This window comes from Neofelis nebulosa, chromosome 12 (assembly GCF_028018385.1).
Source record: "Neofelis nebulosa isolate mNeoNeb1 chromosome 12, mNeoNeb1.pri, whole genome shotgun sequence".
In the NCBI taxonomy this organism is placed as follows: Eukaryota; Metazoa; Chordata; class Mammalia; order Carnivora; family Felidae; genus Neofelis; species Neofelis nebulosa.
This window is the reverse complement of record NC_080793.1, coordinates 43,762,188-43,780,108: the sequence shown is the minus strand read 5'-3', so window position 1 is coordinate 43,780,108 and position 17,921 is coordinate 43,762,188. Positions and strand designations below refer to the sequence as shown.

At 36.9% G+C, this 17,921-nt stretch overlaps 1 protein-coding gene across 13 annotated transcripts in view; it reads right to left on the bottom strand.

Annotated features, from left to right (window-relative positions):
• Positions 1 to 3,429: 3,429 nt before the first annotated feature.
• Positions 3,430 to 17,921, bottom strand: part of LINGO2 (leucine rich repeat and Ig domain containing 2) — a 1,171,177-nt gene continuing 1,156,685 nt past the window's right edge. For all 13 annotated transcript variants that reach the window (XM_058695152.1, XM_058695148.1, XM_058695150.1 and 10 more), the window contains one exon: positions 3,430 to 6,052. In XM_058695152.1, the coding sequence (XP_058551135.1) occupies positions 4,197 to 6,017 (1,821 nt within the window). In that variant the 5' untranslated portion in view covers positions 6,018 to 6,052 and the 3' untranslated portion in view covers positions 3,430 to 4,196. The remainder of the gene's footprint in view (positions 6,053 to 17,921) is intronic.

Here is a 17,921-nt window from a genome sequence, read left to right as displayed (position 1 = left end):
CCAAAAAGCCTGAAGACATATTACATGTTGCTGAACAGTTTCTGAGCATAGCCCATGGAGTTAAAATAAATGTCTTGATGCAGAGATGAAGGGAAAACCTGGAAGGGTGAGTTCATTTACATGGAGCTGTACTTAATTTTTCTTCTCCAAGATCACATCCTCTCTTTCATACTTTCTAAAATATAAATATGTTTGTTCCTACTTAAGTCATGGAAAGTGACAAAAGTCAGGCTTCAATGCAGGTGAAATTTAAATAATCCCTTTAAAAAATAGTCATCGAAGGGGTGTCTGGTTGGCTCAGTCAGTAGAGCACATGACTCTTGATCTTGGGGTTGTAGGTTTGAACCCTATTCTGGGTGCAGAGATAACTTAAAAAATAAAAACCTAAAAAAGATACTCATAGAAGATTATACAACTTCTGGGTTTCTCTGAGAACTGAGGAGAACAAAATACTTGACAGAACAATGAAAAAAGAATCTGCCTTCAACACTGTAGAACACATCCTGAATGCTTTTGTACTATGGGGGAGTTGTTGGTGATAAGCAAAATTTCTGAGAAAGCTTGAGCAAAACTAGAAATCTGACAAATGTCCTCAGAAACTAGGAAGTATAAGTCTGGCAATTATGTTTTACATTTTTACATTTGAGACTATTGGAAGAGTTCATAATTACAACTGCAATGAAAATGAAATGAGGTTTAAAAAAGTGAGTACTAGGAAAATTTGGACAAATAGAAATCCCTCACCAGGAACACACTAAGTCAGATTGTTCGGTTGGGTTACCTTACTCTAATGATATGCATTTCAGACACCTGGGAACATAGATCAATTCTCTCAGACTATTAGAACTCTAGCCAGAGAATTTGTTCTTCTAGAGATTTAATGCCTAGAGAAAGTAAATATTTCTCTGAAAATGCTTCATATATATTATGTATGTGATACACACACTCACACACACACAAAACTGAAATGCTGAACCAACCCAGCAGTTCAATTCAGAACTAAATGCAGAGCCAAAGAACTGTATTTCTTCTTGAGATACTTTAAGACAAATCCTCTGGGAAGAAGAGGAGTCAGAGATGACTACTAAGAAGAGAATTTGGCCCATGTGCTCTCTGAGCTGTTACTCTCTACTATGGCCTACTTTGCTTTAACAAAGATGTAATTTAAAGCTATAAGGGAAAATTCCTCCTGTGTAACTCCATACTAAGCCCCAGAGCAAGTTAATGGAACCCCTGGTCAGAGCTTTACAGATGTAAAAAAGAATTCAAGATCTTCTCCACTAGTGAAGTCTGTAGACAATTAAGTAGCCTCAAGTTAACTGTAAATCCATTAGGTGATATTTCTGGCAGAAAGCAGCAGATTCTCCTAGAAATATCTGGCTAATACATTTTTATGATCATATCACTTAATGTAGGTGGTATTTTTTTTGTAATCTATTGGAGCCCAATTCAAGTAGTAAATTTTACTCTTATTGGAAACAGTGGGTTTAGGAATACTTCAGAAGAAGACTACTTTAGTCCACTGTTGACCAAACTGAGTTTGCTGGAACTCTAGTTTTTCAAGATGTTAACCATTACATCATAAAAGGAAGTGCTTCAGGCTCAAGTAAATTAGAGAAACCCTAAGGAGACAATATTAAACAGAATTCTTTTTTACAGGACTTTCAGAGGATTTATTAGGCTCATGTAGATTTTGAACTTCAAGAGGTGGTTAAAGAATGCAGCATTTTCCCCACTTAGTAGTCTATCAGATTTCTTTTGGAACAGTGCTTGTTAATATCTTAAATACATATTATTCCACAGATCAGGGTATGGAAGCCCCTGAAAAAGTGCAGTCTTTCTTCTTCCAATGGAATAATCACAAAATCTTTTAATTCTTTCATGGATGGGTTAACTTTAATCCAATTTCATTTGACTAAGCTGTGTTTGGTTAACTTTTAACAGAAAATAGCAGAATCGAAAAGCCCTTTTGTTAATTGCTCAGTGTTTTCTCTTTTGTTGGACAATAAGATGAAGTATTTTCTATTAAGTTTTGAAAGACTAGCCCTCTAGTTTGTTCTCTTTTCAGTTTGAAAGATTGCATTCCACCTGCACACAAGAAATAGAAATTGCAGAAAAATCTTGATCTGTATTATTGGATATATAATATAAAGTAATTGCCATGAGTGGAAAATGAATTTCTAAAAGATCGATGATAATCACTAGGAAAGTCAAATGAAAAATGACTTAAACAGGCAATTCTTCAATCTTTCTATCTCATTTCTACCCTTTATTAAGGGAGAAAGGGGTTTTACTGTGCTACTATCCAACTGGCAAAACAATTTCTAGACCTGTCACTTTTTTATTGGGGTCAATTTAATTTTATTGAAGCTCCTCAAAATTTCAAATGCTAAAAAAAAAAAAAAGCCAGCTTTTTGAACGTCATACCCCTAATCAGTTATGTCAAGAACCAAACCTCAGACAGCTCCTATTCACTGTCCAAAAGGGGGCTCATTTTCAGGTCCCTCTCAAAATGTAGAAAGTATAGACATTTCCTATCTTTTGCTGATTAAATAGATATTTCATGAATACACTCTATATTCAGTGCTTTCTCAGGTCATATGAATATATGCCTTGAAAACCATTCACTGAACATTTAGCCAAATGGAATTATGGCTCATTTGAACCAGATCATTGGTGGTAGTGGCAGGATGCCATTTTTTTTAAACTATGTTTTAAGTAACAATAATTAATACAAACTGAATTGGACAGAGATTCTTGGGTTAGAGGGGTAAAAGTATCTGCACCATTTAACATATTTGTAGGGCTAGTGATCTTAGTTTTTCCTCACTGAGAAAAAACTAAGTGTTGTTTAATTCACCTTTTTTTCCTCACCTCTCTATAAACAAGATCAATACTTCTTGTGTACACAAGATAATTTTCAAAATAAAGGAAGCAGGGAAAAAACCCTGAAGTTACCCATTCAAGATAATACTGTATGTACAGTAAATAGTTGAATAGAAAACATCAGAATGGTAGCTAGATATTTCCTGGCAGCAATCCAGCCTTCAGACAGCTATCATTGTAACAGATCCTCAGTTGCATTAACATCATGGTATGCCTGGATCACCCTGGTTTGTGTTGGCATCTGAGAAAAACTCCTTTTCATCCAGAGAGCTTTTGAACATCGAATTCTTGATCTCAGCTACAAGGTAAATTATCACCGTATGAGTATATACAACGACTATATGCGCTTCGATTTCCTATTAACCCATTAGTCTCAACTGATGAAAGTAAAATCAAGTTGTGTTTAAATGGATCATCTTCATTATTAACACCTACCTTGCATTTTACAGGTACAACTAGTGGCACACAACCTTCTGGAGAAACCAAGGGCTTTGTTACAGTAAACTGGTCCAGTGTGATATCACAAGTATAAAAAATATTCCATTCTGTATCAAAACTAGGCACATGCCTTTATTTATAGTAACAGAAGTTAACAGAGTTGAGCAGTTTTTCCTTGGGTCCTATTTCTTGGCATCCTACATCAGACAAACTCCTCATTCCACATATCTCCGCCCATAACTCCAGGGATCTAGTCTCAGGGTCATCTCTATGTAAAGGAAGGTGAAATCACACTTGGATCTATAATGGTGAGTAACTAAAAGCACAACCTCTCATTCATATTGCTTTAAAACATATACAGCATATATGTTTCAAAAAAAAGAGTAAAGAATATATTGATTTCTTTGTGGTGCTGAATCAACAATATGGTATGATGCAAGGCTTTAGCAAATGATAATCAGAGATACAAATTTTTCTGTAGAGTATGTTTTAGACAAATGTGTCTTTTTAATATGTAAATCCTACATTGTAGGTTGTTCCTTTTTATTTTTTTTTTCTTTTGTTTTTGCAGTGGTAGAAAATGTTGAGTAATTGTCCATGAGCATGAGCCAAAGGTTCAGGTTCATTACTGAGATCCCCAGAATGCCAATATTTGCAATGCAAACAATAGTATCCCACTGTGAAGGGCTCTGACACATGTCTGCCTGCCTGTAGGTGGAGAGTCTCCATAAGAAGTCCTCCTGGTTCCATGGACCCTGCTTTGACGCAGGGGCAGCTGTACTTGGCTGCCTTTTAACCTGGTAATTCACTGTGCCAGCTGTCTCACTGGTTACCCACAATGACACAGAAACAATAGTGTGAACGGTAAACCCTCAAATCATTTTCATGTTGAACCTCCTGGGTCCAGCCACCTCCCCTTCCACAACAGCACCATTGTTTTTTCGGGGTACATACTCAAGGTCAATGCTGTTTTTGTGCTTGCCTTTCCCTCGGCTCCACACAAAAAGGAGGAGAAAACAAAATAAAACCACTCCCAGGAATGTGAAACAGCCCATGGCTGTAGATACCAGTATTGTTTTAAGGTCCAGGGAAAAGGTATTGACATTGGTGCCATTGGAAATGGTGTCATTGGAGTCAGTCATGTACATAGGGGTCCTGTTGGCATAAAGGAAGCGATCTGAAGTGAATCCTTTCACCGTTAAAGAGGCTGTGAAGGTGTCGTTCCCAGCGGCATTGCTAGCGATGCAAACATACATCCCACTGTCTTGATCCTGGGCAAAACGGATTTCCAAGGTGCCGTCGCCCAACACGGTGGCTCTTCCATTGGACTTGGTGGTGATAAAACGCCTTCGAGGGGTCACCCAGGAAATCACAGGCTGAGGGTCTCCATCAGCATTGCATTCTAGCTGGACCGTCTGCCCTTCATCCACTAGCAGATGCTGCAACTTCTTTTCACGGATTTTGGGTTTTTTGCAGGTAAAGTAAAAAGAAAGGGCAGTGCTGTGGAAATCCTTGAAGGATCTCTCACGGATGGTGTCTGGACCAGCACACATGGGCTGCTGGCCGCCAAATTGCAGAGTGGGATGCCGCTGCAGGATCCAGAGGAGACGGCAGTCACAGGCCAGCGGGTTGTTATTGATGCTCAGGACCTCCAAAGCCCTAGGGGAGGAGAAGACATTCTCTTCCAAAGTTTCCAGTAGGTTCTGAGACACGTTGAGCACACGAAGGAAGCGGAGCCCTTGGAAGGAGTGAGGCTCAATGGTGCGGAGCTGGGCCCCCACGATATGGAGCTCCTGAAGGCGGATCAGGTCAGAAAACATGCCTGCTTCGATAGTGCTGATGGGATTGTAGGAGAGGTTAAGATGGGTCAGATATACCAGGTGTTTAAAGGCAAGGAAGGGAACAGTGGACAGGTTGGTATTGGTGATGGAGAGGGATGTGAGGTTAAGACCATAGAGGCTATTGGCAGGCATCATATCCAGTAAAGGCCAATAGTCAATCTCTAGATGTTTCAGGTGGAACAATCTTTTAAAGGCATACACGGGCATATTGTTGATATTGAGATGCTTCAGATGCAGGCTGATGAGGCTGCGGAGGTGGGAGAGGGCTTCTGTTGGTACTGCTGTTAGGTTGCATTTCTCCAGGGTGAGCTGCTCCAAGCTCAGCAGCCCACTGAAGGCCCTGTGTGATATGTAAACCAAATCATTGTCCCCCACTTCTAGAAACTTCAGGTTATGAAGGTCTTGGAACATGTAGTCCAGTAAAATGACAATCTTATTCTCACTAATGTCCAGCTTGGTGAGGTTGGATAGCCCCGTGAATACTCCCAAAGGGACCAGCTTCAGGCGATTGCCTTTTAGGCGGAGGGAACGAAGGTTAAAGAGATTGTTAAATGCTCCTGGCTCCACATTGGCGATGATATTGTCACTCAAGTCTATCTCCTCCAGCAGAGGATATGATATGAATTCCTCAGGGTTGACACTTTTCAGCCTGTTCTTGCTAAGGTCCAAGATTTTGGTCTCGATGGGAATGCCCTCTGGGATGGCGATCAGCCGCCTTCTGTGGCAGCTAACAGATTTGTTCTGGGCGGAGCACTCACAGCGAGCAGGGCAGCCGATGGTGGATCCCATGAAGAGTAACACCACAGCCAGACCCAGGAATGGCTGCCAACATGATATGGCGGTGTGAAGCATGACTCCACTTCTTAGTCTACACCTCGGTCACGGGCCTGCAGGAGAAAGGAGCATGACAAGTTGAGTTTGGACATGGATAGGTAGATCCAGCAAGTACAATGGAATGGACCCTGGATATGGAATCACACCCATGTGGGTTGAAAGCTGAGAGCTGCCCTTATTGCTACATGAGGTAAGATGTTTTGCTCCCTGTAGTTTGGTTTTCTTGGCTGTAAAATGAGGGTGATAATATTAATAGCATCCTATACTTATGACAATGTCAGTATTTGACAATGAAAGAGAGACACTGGCAGAGACTGTGAGGCCCAACAGCATACATTGCACAAAAGGCTCTATTTTGAACTCAGACAACAACAACAGAGGTTAAGAGGAAACCTCAATGGTTAAGAGGAAACCTATTCAGTTTGAATCCTTGTTTGTGTCTCTAATGTTGGGATATCATCCTCTGTTCAGAATGAAGCTAATAGAAGCTTCATTCAATGTCAGGCTCTGAGGTTCAAAGTACAAACAAAGGTACATCCACTATAAGAGGTTGGGGCTTTCTTTGCTTCATATATAAACTTTCTATTAAAAACTTTCAGTTAGAAGGTATACATCCTTCAGAATTCAGTCAGTCTTAATTTATGAAGGGGTTTTCTTTTTTGAGGTAAGCAGAAAGATCTTAAACATATCTTCATATTCTTGGTATTTTAATTACAGGGGAGAGGCAGAAACAAGGCACCATAATGGCTACTATGATGATGAAAATGCTTTCTTTAAGATTTTGGGTTACACGGACAGCTGGGTGGCTCAGTTATTTAAGCATCTGACTCTTGATTTCCATTCAGGTCTTTACCTCACGATTGTGAGTTTGAGCCTGACCTTGGGCTCTGAACTGACAGCATGGAGCATGCTTGGGTTTCTCTCTTTCTGCCCCTCCCCCAGTATGTATTCTCTCTCTCTCTCAAATAAAGAACAAAAAAAAATTGGGGGTTACATAGTGAAGAGTGTAAAGAGTCGTACTTTTAAGAAAAAAAAAATAAATGAACTTTCATATTAAATTCCAACCCAGTGAACATGTTCAACTGCAATTAAATAGGCATCAAATGATGTTGGAAATGAGTATGCTTTAACTGGAGATAGTTAACAGACACTGAACTTGCTGTTCATGTGAAGAGCAAGAGATGTGTTGTTGAGCTTTGCTTCTCGACATGAGATCCTGAGGCATACACTTCATCCACAAACACCTTTTCTGTTATAAGTCTCAGTAGTGAAAACCAATATTTGTAGATAAAAAGTTATTGATCAATTTTAATATTCACTCCTAGATTGTACAAGAGCAATTAAAAGTACATTCTCCAATCACAGTGTTTACATATATGTTATACATGTAAAGCTATGTCTACATCCACATAAATTTATCTGTGAAAAAATAACTAGGATCAAACTTAATGGTGGATCACTAGAGGAATGCCTCCCAAATGTAGAAACAAGGCAAAGATTGAGAAAGTGCTAATGACATCAATTATATAGAAACACAGGAATTATTATTATTGGAAAAGATAACGGTAAAACTATCATTGTTGGTAAATTAATGTCTACCTTGAAAATCAAAGCAAATAACCCAAAAATAATTAGAATAGGAGAATAAGTAAATTAACATGTTACAAAATAAAAACATTTAGAAAACATAGTCGCAAATGAGTAGTCATGGCACCTCTGAGAAAGTTAAGTACCTCAGAATAAATTTTAATGAGAAATACATAGAATGTGACAAATATTCAGTCTTGAGAAAACAAAACTTACTAAAAAGAGACATATACTATGTATTTTAATAGATTCAATATTATAAAGACATTGGTTCTCAATATATACATATGTCACAGAGATAATATTTTTGGATTTGAATATTCTTAAGTTCATTTCAAAGAAGATAAAGTGAGTAATTAGAAATATTAAACAATAGGGGCGCCTGGGTGGCTCAGTCGGTTAAGCGTCCGACTTCAGCTCAGGTCATGATCTCACGGTCCATGAGTTTGAGCCCCGCGTCAGACTCTGGGCTGATGGCTCAGAGCCTGGAGCCTGCTTCCAATTCTGTGTCTCCCTCTCTCTCTGCCCCGCCCCCCCCCGCCCATGCTCTGTCTCTCTCTGTCTCAAAAATAAATAAATGTTAAAAAAAATATTAAACAATAGTAATGGCAATAGACTTACTCTACAAGATATTTAAATATAAGTTGTAAAACTACAATAATAAAACAGCATGATACACAAAAATGGAGTCAATGAAACAGAAAATAAGGAATTATATATAAGTATATCTGAAAAGTTAGTATAGGTAAAAGGTGGCATGTTAATTTAGTGAGAAAAATATAAATGTTTGGCTATTTAGTGGGAAAAGTTACACGACTTTACTTGTTCCAATAAAATAAATTCTAGATGAATTGAGAACTAAAATGCATGAACAAATAATGTGTTAGGAGGAAATTCAATAATTTTTTAATAGAGCTGAAAGGCATTTTCTAGGAATAAAGCTAGAAACTGTGAAAGAAAATGATCTATTTGATTGTATGTATTTAAAAAACAATAGCATAACAAACGAATAAACAGCATATCTATTCAACACCCAAAAGCAATTGTCAAATTGGAGAATAGAGTCGTAATAGATAAGGGATTAAAGATAGTATTAAATAAACAGCTCTTATTAATCATCAAGGAAAAGAGGTAAATGTCAATGGAAAATGAGGCAATGAATGTAATACAAACTTAAAACAGCTAATCAATATATGAAAAGGTGACCAACCTCACGGGTATAAGAGAAGAAATGTAAATTAAGCAACAGGGGCATATCATTTTTACCTTTCATATTAACAAAGTTTAGTCATTCCTTTTATCCAGAATTAACAAGAGTAGAAGGAACTGATAGAAGAAATACAAGCTGAGACAACCTTCAAGAAGTTCAGGGAGAACAATGATGAAGGTTACTTGATACATTAAACTTAAATATATCTCAGTTCCATATGTTCATCCCTTTGAACCATTTTTTTCCCTAACTTGTGATTTTTTTAAAGTTTTTTTTCCATTTATTTAGAGAGCATGACAGTTTGTGCTCACATGCTCACCTGCAAGTGGGGGAGGGGCAGAAGAGAGGGAGAGAGAGAATCCCAAGCAGGCTTTGAGTTATCAGCATGCAGCCCCATGAGGGGCTCCATCTCAGGAACCATGAGATCATGATCTTAGCTGAAATCAAAAGTCGGATGCTTAACTGACTGAGTGACCCAGGTACCCCCTAACTTATAATCTTTAAAAACTACTTTATTGAGGTGAGATTGACATACAAAAAACTGGGTATATTTAAGACATACAAGTTGATGAGTTGGGAGATAAGTACACATCCGTGAATTCATCACCACAGTCTATGCCAATAAACATATCCATGCTTCAAGTAGAGGGTGGATCTGATGAACGATTTTTTTTTTCTGAAGATCTATCATAAGGAAATAATTTAATATACATAGATGGATGTTTGGTACAGGTTCATCTGGGTTCACTTTGCTCTTTTTATTTTCTTATCTTCATTGGGTGGAACCCTAGATCATTGATTTTGAACCTTTCTCATTTCTAATACAAGCTTTTAAAACTATAAATCCATGCATTGCTTTAACTGCATTTCAGAAGTTTTAGTGTGTGTGTGTGTGTGTGTGTGTGTGTGTGTGTATAATTATTCATTGAAAATATTTTTCTAATTTACTTTGTTCTTCTTTTTTGACCCATGGATGATTTAGGGTTGAGTTAGCTTATTCCAAGTATTTAGGCAGATCTTTTCTAGAATCTTTATTTTATTTATGTAATTCTGTTGTGGTCAGAGAACTACTCTGCACCTTCCAATCTTTTGAAGTTTACTGAGATTGTTTTACAGATCTTTTATGATTAGAAAGAGTCCATCTTGGTCTCTGATAATACTCATTGTCTTCAACTCATTTTGAATGATTAATATAGCCACTCTAGCTTTCTTGAGCTTAATGTTTTTATGGTATATCTTTTCCCATCCTTCAACTCTAAACATATTTGTGTCTTTGTAGTTTCTTTTAGAGCCAGCATGTGGCTAGTTCTCACTTTTGAATCAATTTCATGATCTCTGCAATCTCTGCCTTCTGTTAGATTGCTTTCTCCACTTACATTCTGATTGCATTCTCGGGTGCCATTTTGCTATTTGTTGTCTATTGGTCACTATTTGAATTTTTTGTTCCTTTCTCATCTTAATCTATTTTTAGTATAACATTTCAATTCTTTTTACTTTCTCTATATTTATGTACATTATTTTTATTTAATGCTCTAGGGATTACAGTACACATCTTTAATTTATCACAATCTATTTAGAGTTGTTATCAAATTGCTTTAGGCAAAATACATGGTAACCTTGCAACAGTGTATTTCCATTTCCATCCCCTCCCCTCCAACATCATCCTTCATGGAGAGAGATACAGTGATTTCTAGGCACAGAAAACAGTACAATGGCATGGACACAGTGGAAACACTCTGTGATTGGAGAATTAAAGTAATCCACAATAGATGGAGCAAATACAGGAGAGAAATAGAAAAGAGGCTGAAGAGGTAATTAGAGGAATGATTTAGAATGGGCTTGTAAACTGTGATAAGCTGTGTGCACTTTATCCTGAGGGCAACAGAAAGCCATTAAAGTGTTTTATGCAAAAGAGTGATATGATCAGATTTATATTTGGGGACGATTAATCTGACTGCAGCATGAAAAATAGATAGGCAGGAGGGAAAAAGTTGAAACTCTGGAAGCTGTTAAATTCATTCGAGCCAGAATAAAAGTGGTCTCGATTAGGGCCATAGGAATAGGTTTGGGTAAATGGACAGACTCAATATGCGTTTAGAAATGATTTAGTTATGGATGGGCTATGAGAGATATAGGAGAAGAAGATGCCAAGATGATTTCTAGCCTTTTGTCAACTGGATAGGACTTAGTGTCATCCATTGAGATGGCAAGCTTAAGGAGAGTTACTGGATGAGGAATTCCTGGTTTCCTCAAATTGTCCATCAGTGGGCCAAGATGTGTGGGTTCTCTGGGCAGTGTACTGTTTTACTCCTTGAAAATAATGTTTTTCAAATGCTTTTAAAGTATTTCTTTGGTAGAAAAGGGAAAGTGTATTTTCTATTACAACTGCAGGACTCTTTATGTTCTAGATAAAAGTTTGATTACGCACTCTGTATTTCTCAGTTTATTTTGAATTGAAGGTTAAAAGTGAGGTTTTCTTTTCTTTCTTTCTTTCTTTTTTTTTTTTTTTTTATAAATTCAACTAGAGAGTTTAATCTTCTTTGGCAGAGTTTGTCCAATCTGCATATCACCAGTTAGATAAGGAGAAAACTGGCATTCTATTTCAGATTTGTTCCAGTAATGCTGTAGGGAAAGTATATTTTATTGTTTGGGTCCCTTAATCTGGCTGAGTGTGTCTAACATACGGAATGACAGTATCTAATTTCAGTCATAGCTGCAATTTAATCAGAAAGGAGCTTGAATAAGATGGATAGTATCTGGAATTTTTTCCTTAAAAATTGGTTATTTTGGTTTCAGTAGAAGGGTGGGTAAGTACTTAGCAAGCAGGCAGCAGACAAGCTCCCATCAGATGTGGAGTACCTTTCCTGATCTACCATAGTCTTTCAGTGAGGCAGAAGTAGGTACTTTGGGGCCATATCTCCTCATCATTCTTTGATGTAGTTTGGAAACTGTGTAGGAAGGCTGTGTTTTATTATTCTCATCACAAATATTGTTCACTTTTAGTCCAGAAGGGCCAACTGCTGACTCCACTTAGCTTTCACTGTCAGCAGAAGCCTTACAATCAAAGCTTTCTTGTCATGTCTGACTGTGACCAAGGTTTGACAAGATGAACTTCATTTCATTAAGAATAAAGCAGGAACTAAAATCTGTAGGGAGCTGACTAGGGCCTTTCTATTAATTCTGATCAAAGGGACTCTCAGGTACACTGATTATACCTTTCTAAACCTAGTAGATAAAGTTGGATATTTTCATACTTAGACTTTTTGTGTGCTTGGTATTTATTTTAGAGCTTGTGCTATTAATGTAAGAAACACAAACTAAAACATCAGGAAGTAGACTTAAAGAAGGAACAGAAATAGCAAAAATGTGGGTCCAGAAATACCTAGATCACACTCTGAGTTTGACCTTTGTTAGCTGTTGAACATAAGTAGGAAGATGATGTCTCTGATTCCCAACTTCTCTGTGAATTTGTGATAATAAAGGAGAATAAGTGTAAGGATCAAAGATGGTCCATGTAAGGTGCCTAGCACATAGATAACAGTGGTCATTATCATTTTTTTATGGGATAATGGTTTGGTTTGTTGAGAAATCATGCCAAATAAAAAAAAATGCCAAATCATGCATTTCCTCTGAGTACAGACTGCGAGAATATTAGAGAAAAAGGTCCTCAAACGGATGATACAGTGAGAAGGAAAAATGGAAAGCTTTAAGCAGCCTACATTTAAGAAAACAAGCAATAAAGGAAAGAAGTGATAGTTGCTGGATGTTGTTTAAAAAGTAAGTTTAGAAAAGAAACAGCTGGATTAATAGATGATAAGGTATTGATAAATTGTTTATGCTGGGAATCCTATGATTAATTTAGTTTTCTGGCAGATGAACAAGGGAACAAAAACAATAAATGGAGAGCAGAGAAATCTCTAAATGTTCACACTAGCTAATGGTAGGATTTTTTCCCCCAATAAAGCTATTTTGCAATAGAGAGAGGTGGGTGCTGAGGGAGGTGGGGAAGAAAAAGAAAGGATTTAATGAAAAAGGTGTCCAAAATACACCTGAGGGGATAGTGTCAAGGTGTCTAGAACTGTAAATTCAGAAATTCAGGTCTGTGCTAAAATCAGATCCTGAAGAGCTGTGAAAGTTGTTTAAGACATTTGAAAACTAAGAAATCAATTTTAGTGTAAGTCTTGAAATTCACGAGGGTTACCTATGTTCTTTGAAGGACCCCCTGTGTACACTGGATTTGAACTTTCTACAGAATAAAATTTATCCTTCTACCTGATCTCCAATTACCCTCCAAAGCATCGTATTTTTATCTTTTTCTCTTGACTCAATTTTTGTAGGGTGGAAATAGAAACTTTCAATATCGAGGCTCAACCTGAAAAGCATTCAAGGAGAAAGTGAAAACAGCCAACATGAAAGCCAGATTTGGAGAGCATCCATGGTTTTTTATATTCCAAAATAATATTTTTTAAACACAAGTCACAAATGTAATGATTAAATCACTCAGTGGCTCATGTAGGTAGGTGTATAGTTACCCACTACTGCAGATACCTCACTTAATTACATGCAGATTGCCAATTGTGTAAATACCTGAAGATAGCATTTTGATCTGTAGTTGGTTAGATAACTCACATTATGTAGGCTTGAAACCAAATGATAATTGCAAATATCTATCTGTATGAAAAATAGCTGTTAATATGATTTAATGCAATGAAATTAATATAAAATGGTCATACAACTAGTAAATTGAACAAGCAGGACTCACAGATGTAGTCAGACAGCATATTAAGATTTTTTTTTCTATTGTCCCTTTGTAATTGATTCAAGAGAGATCAGGAAACTTCTTATTTACCTGGAGCTTTTATAAATAACTTAGTGTCCTCTGAGACTGGGATATTTGAAAACTGGTTCCTCTTATGGGGCAAATTCTGGGGCTCTTTGGGACTCACATGATCACAGGCTATCTCAGCTATATTTCCCTTGATCTGGAAGAGTGAATCTCTATTCTGGCTTGTGGAGTACTCCTGCCACTGTCCCTAGGAATAATCACCAGCTAATTTTTGCTGAGGCCCCATTAACGTCCCAGTGGCATTCTTGAAAGGACCTGAGACATGTATTGGTGCTCTCATGCTTATTGCTCTCATTTTGCATGGGGAAAACTCAGTTGCCCAGAAAAACTCTGTCAGTGCAGGATAATCCCAATACAGCGGCAACTTCGTCTACTCTGCCACAAGAGGCTGTCTAGCCTAATATGTATTCTCTAGATTTCTCAGGAAGAAGTCAGAAGTCATGATGTGCCCTTAACTACAGTGGAAGACTAGGAAGGATTCCACACATCTTCTGGAGGCACTTATGTCTCTACCCTGCTTGTTGGTTGAGTCATTTGCCAAAGGTCATATAGCCTTAATCAGTAATGGCACCACCATTTCTATGAAAATTGTTCAGCTTCATAACAGAGCTCTTAACTTTTATCCTGTGCTCCTTTAATCCTTTCTCATATAGTGTGACTAAATACAACTCATCTCAGATAGCAACTATTTAAGCAAATAAGAAAGTAATGCTTCCTTTTAAAATTTCCTCATTTTTCCCTCCAGGCTATGCTTTGGTGTCTTTTTTCATGGTTCTGATTCCACTTTCCACTGGACTGTATCTATTTCAAAACACAAGTTCATTTTGTATTCAAGTGACTAGTAAACAATTAGCAGAGCTTGTTTTAAGTCATTAATTAATAGTTTCCGTTTAATCTTTCCTCAAATTGGAGAGCCCTCTGTTCTTGTGATTATTTTCATCTCTTTGAAATGCAAATTATTTGCTCTTCTCCCACAGTTCTGAGTTTTTTTGGCCTACATAGAAATACTTGGACATACAGAATATGCACATTCTACTTAAACCTTTTAAAGATGAAAGTGCTTTTTGTCTAGCTTTGAGATCTCTCTTTGAAATTAATATTATTAAAGGGTAGTTGGCTAAGATGCTGAGGGCCTCACAAATGTGATATGCAGTGCTTCAAATCTGTATGGCATTATAAGGTAATGGCTAAGAGGATAGATACACAAAATAAAGTGTTTAAGTCTGAACTATCTCTTATTCTCAGTTTTCTTACCTTAAAATGGGAATTATAGTAACTACCCTACCGTTATTGTGAGAATAGAATGTCATATGCATATGATGTCAGAGTTCCATACATGTTGGCTATTACTGTTCTTTATTTGGAGAATTTACTTGAGAATTATTATTGTTATTTATCTGGAGAAAGGGAAATATTACAGATGATGGCTCTTAGACATATAAAATTTCTTACTTGAAGGGAGTACTAAAAGTCTATCCATCCTGCAGGGATAGTTTTCTGGAAGCACTGGGTTAACCTTTTGAGGTACATGTTAAGATTTGGTTAGGTATCTCATATCATAAATGAGAAAATTCAGGAAACTTCAATCTAGGGTAAAAATTCCTGCTGGTTAGTCATTTAAATCCCTCTGAAGGTAGAGTTAAAAAAAATAAAATGTTGCCTGCCTTTCTGTACTAACTGCTCAGTCCTCAAGATCCACTCAGGCCACTCTATGAAATGTCCACATTTCTATGAAGAAATGTCCACTTTTCTATGAAGTGACCACAGAGGACCAGTATTTCTATTTCATAAGATTATTAAATTTTACTTGGGAAAATAAAATCAAATGGAGTAGAATTCTGTTAAGTAGTTCCCCTTTTAAATTCTTGATTTTTATCTATTGTCTTGTGAAAAACTGGACTCTTTTTAAAGTATGAGTCTTCATGAATGAAGGGGAATCTTGCTGGAGATTACCTAGTTTTAATTAGTTGGTGCTGAAAGCACCTAGACATTTTAGCTCCTTTCTTATTTAAAGCTGTTCAGACAAGATAGCTGTCTTAAATCCCATCTGGAACATTCTGGAAATGAACAAATATAAATTTCTGCAGGCTTTTGTAACAGATAAATCCTGAAATCCCAGGGGCTTAAACCAGTAGTTTATTAGTTCTGCTCCATTAAAACACCGAGGGACTTGTGCCTGTGTATTTTGTGTCTCCACACTCCTTGAGATCTTTGAAGTCCTTTCCATTCCATATGGAGAAAGAAGGAGGATTATGGGTAAGAGAGCCAGACCTGACAATAGCACTTGTAATTACTGCTCACATTTCTTTAGCCAGAACTCAGTCTCATGGGCACATCTGACTGCATGGGAGGCTGGCAAATCGGTTTGGTAAGCAGCTAGCCATTCTCTTCCCAAAAAAAAAATTAATTGATCTTAATTATCAATCTAGTATGCAAGGATATATTAAAGCTTCTATTATTAGCTTATTTACAAATTATTCCAGAAAAGATTTAGACATCTGGAAAATCACCTTATCATCTATCTAAAATATCATTGATGTAATTTTGCATTCAGCTGACTTTTTTACACATTAGAAAAACAATCATATCTTGCTACACTAAGGTTCAACTGTGGCATTTAGTGATGTACCCATCTTTGTCAGATACAGAATCGCATCTAAAATTCCCATTTTTCTATTCTTAATTCATACTAAGTCATTATTAGATTCCTAGGTGACAGGATTTCTAACATTTTTCCAGCTACTTTCTAGATGAGAAAATGAAGGTGAAATGCAGCTTTGTGTTTTTTAACAAAAAAGCTATACAGTAAACAGGCTATGTAAGAGTATGTAATTTTTATATCCCAAGACATTCATAACAGATTTTAATGTCTAAGTAGATAGTTGTAGAGGTTCCCTTCATTTAGCAACTGATGACTGCCAAGTGATTTCTTAAATTCCCTCTGCAAAAGAGCAGGGAAACTATCAAAGAAAAAAGTATATTTAATTCAACTCCATACACATATACTAGGTACCTTCTACATGCAAGGCAGAGCTGGGGACATAGAGATGAGTAAATGGGATTCTTGTTTTCAAACATTTGGTAGTCTAGTAAGGAAATTCTGTCCAGTAAACAAATTAATGATATTAATATCATTCTCCCAAATTGGAATCAAATTATAACTTTAAACATCAAAGACACATGTTACTACATTATTTAATAAATTCAAATATTGCATAAAACCATGACCAGTCATGGAGAAGTAATTTCATTATCTGTGATTCATCTTCTCACGTTGACTATTATGCAGGCATTAAAACTATTGTTATAGGAGATACTTAACAACTTGAAAGATTTTTACATAAAAAATGTAAATTGAACAAAGTGGGATATGAATTTGTATCTCTATTGTGAATATAGTGAAGGGAAAAATACCCTTAGGTATTGAAAGATTGTAAAGAAGTACACCAAAGTGTTAAGTGTCAGAATATCCACTGCTCATAGCACAATCTATCAATTCTATTTGTTTCTTGTTCAACAAATGTTTTCAATGTCCATTATATTACACTAATTTTGAAAAAAAAAAAACAACATAAAAACATGATGAAAACCTTTTGAAATTCAATCACAGCAAACCTCTGTGCTAGTGGATAACTGATATATTGACATGACCTGCTATGTTTTTTATTAGTTACTTAAAGGGTCGCCTTCCAAAGTTAGGGAAGAATTTAAGTCCCATTTTGGTGACCGTTTCTGTTTTCACTGTGACTATCATAGTGCTTGTCAGTATCTTAGTATTCCCCTGCATGTATTAGGTATGCTCATGTCTCATCTGCTCTAGTAGAATCTAGGTTCTTGAAGTTGCACCTATTTGCCTTCTTGGAATAGTACTTCTTAACCATGGCACGCTCAAACTGCAGGTGGAGAGTAAGTGAGAAAGGAAGGACTCAAAGTCATGGATGCTGGAAAGGGAACCATCCACAAGCCTCAGCCCGACCTGTAGAGTAGATCTTTCCATGTATACATGTGCTTTTTATTGCCTATTTGTCTCATGAAGGAAGAAAGGTGGAGGACAGTGCTCTTTTGCTCAGCGCAGTACCTTGAGCAAAGCAGGTGGTAAGCCTCTGCTGATAGGTGATAATAACAGTAGCAGTTTCCAAATGTCATTCTTGTTATCACTGTCTTAACTTTTGTTGACTCTATACAGTAAATAGGATAAACAACACAAAATTTTCTTTAAAAATTTTGAGAGAGAGAGAGAGAGAGAATGTGCGAGCGAGCAAGGAAGGGGCAGAGAATC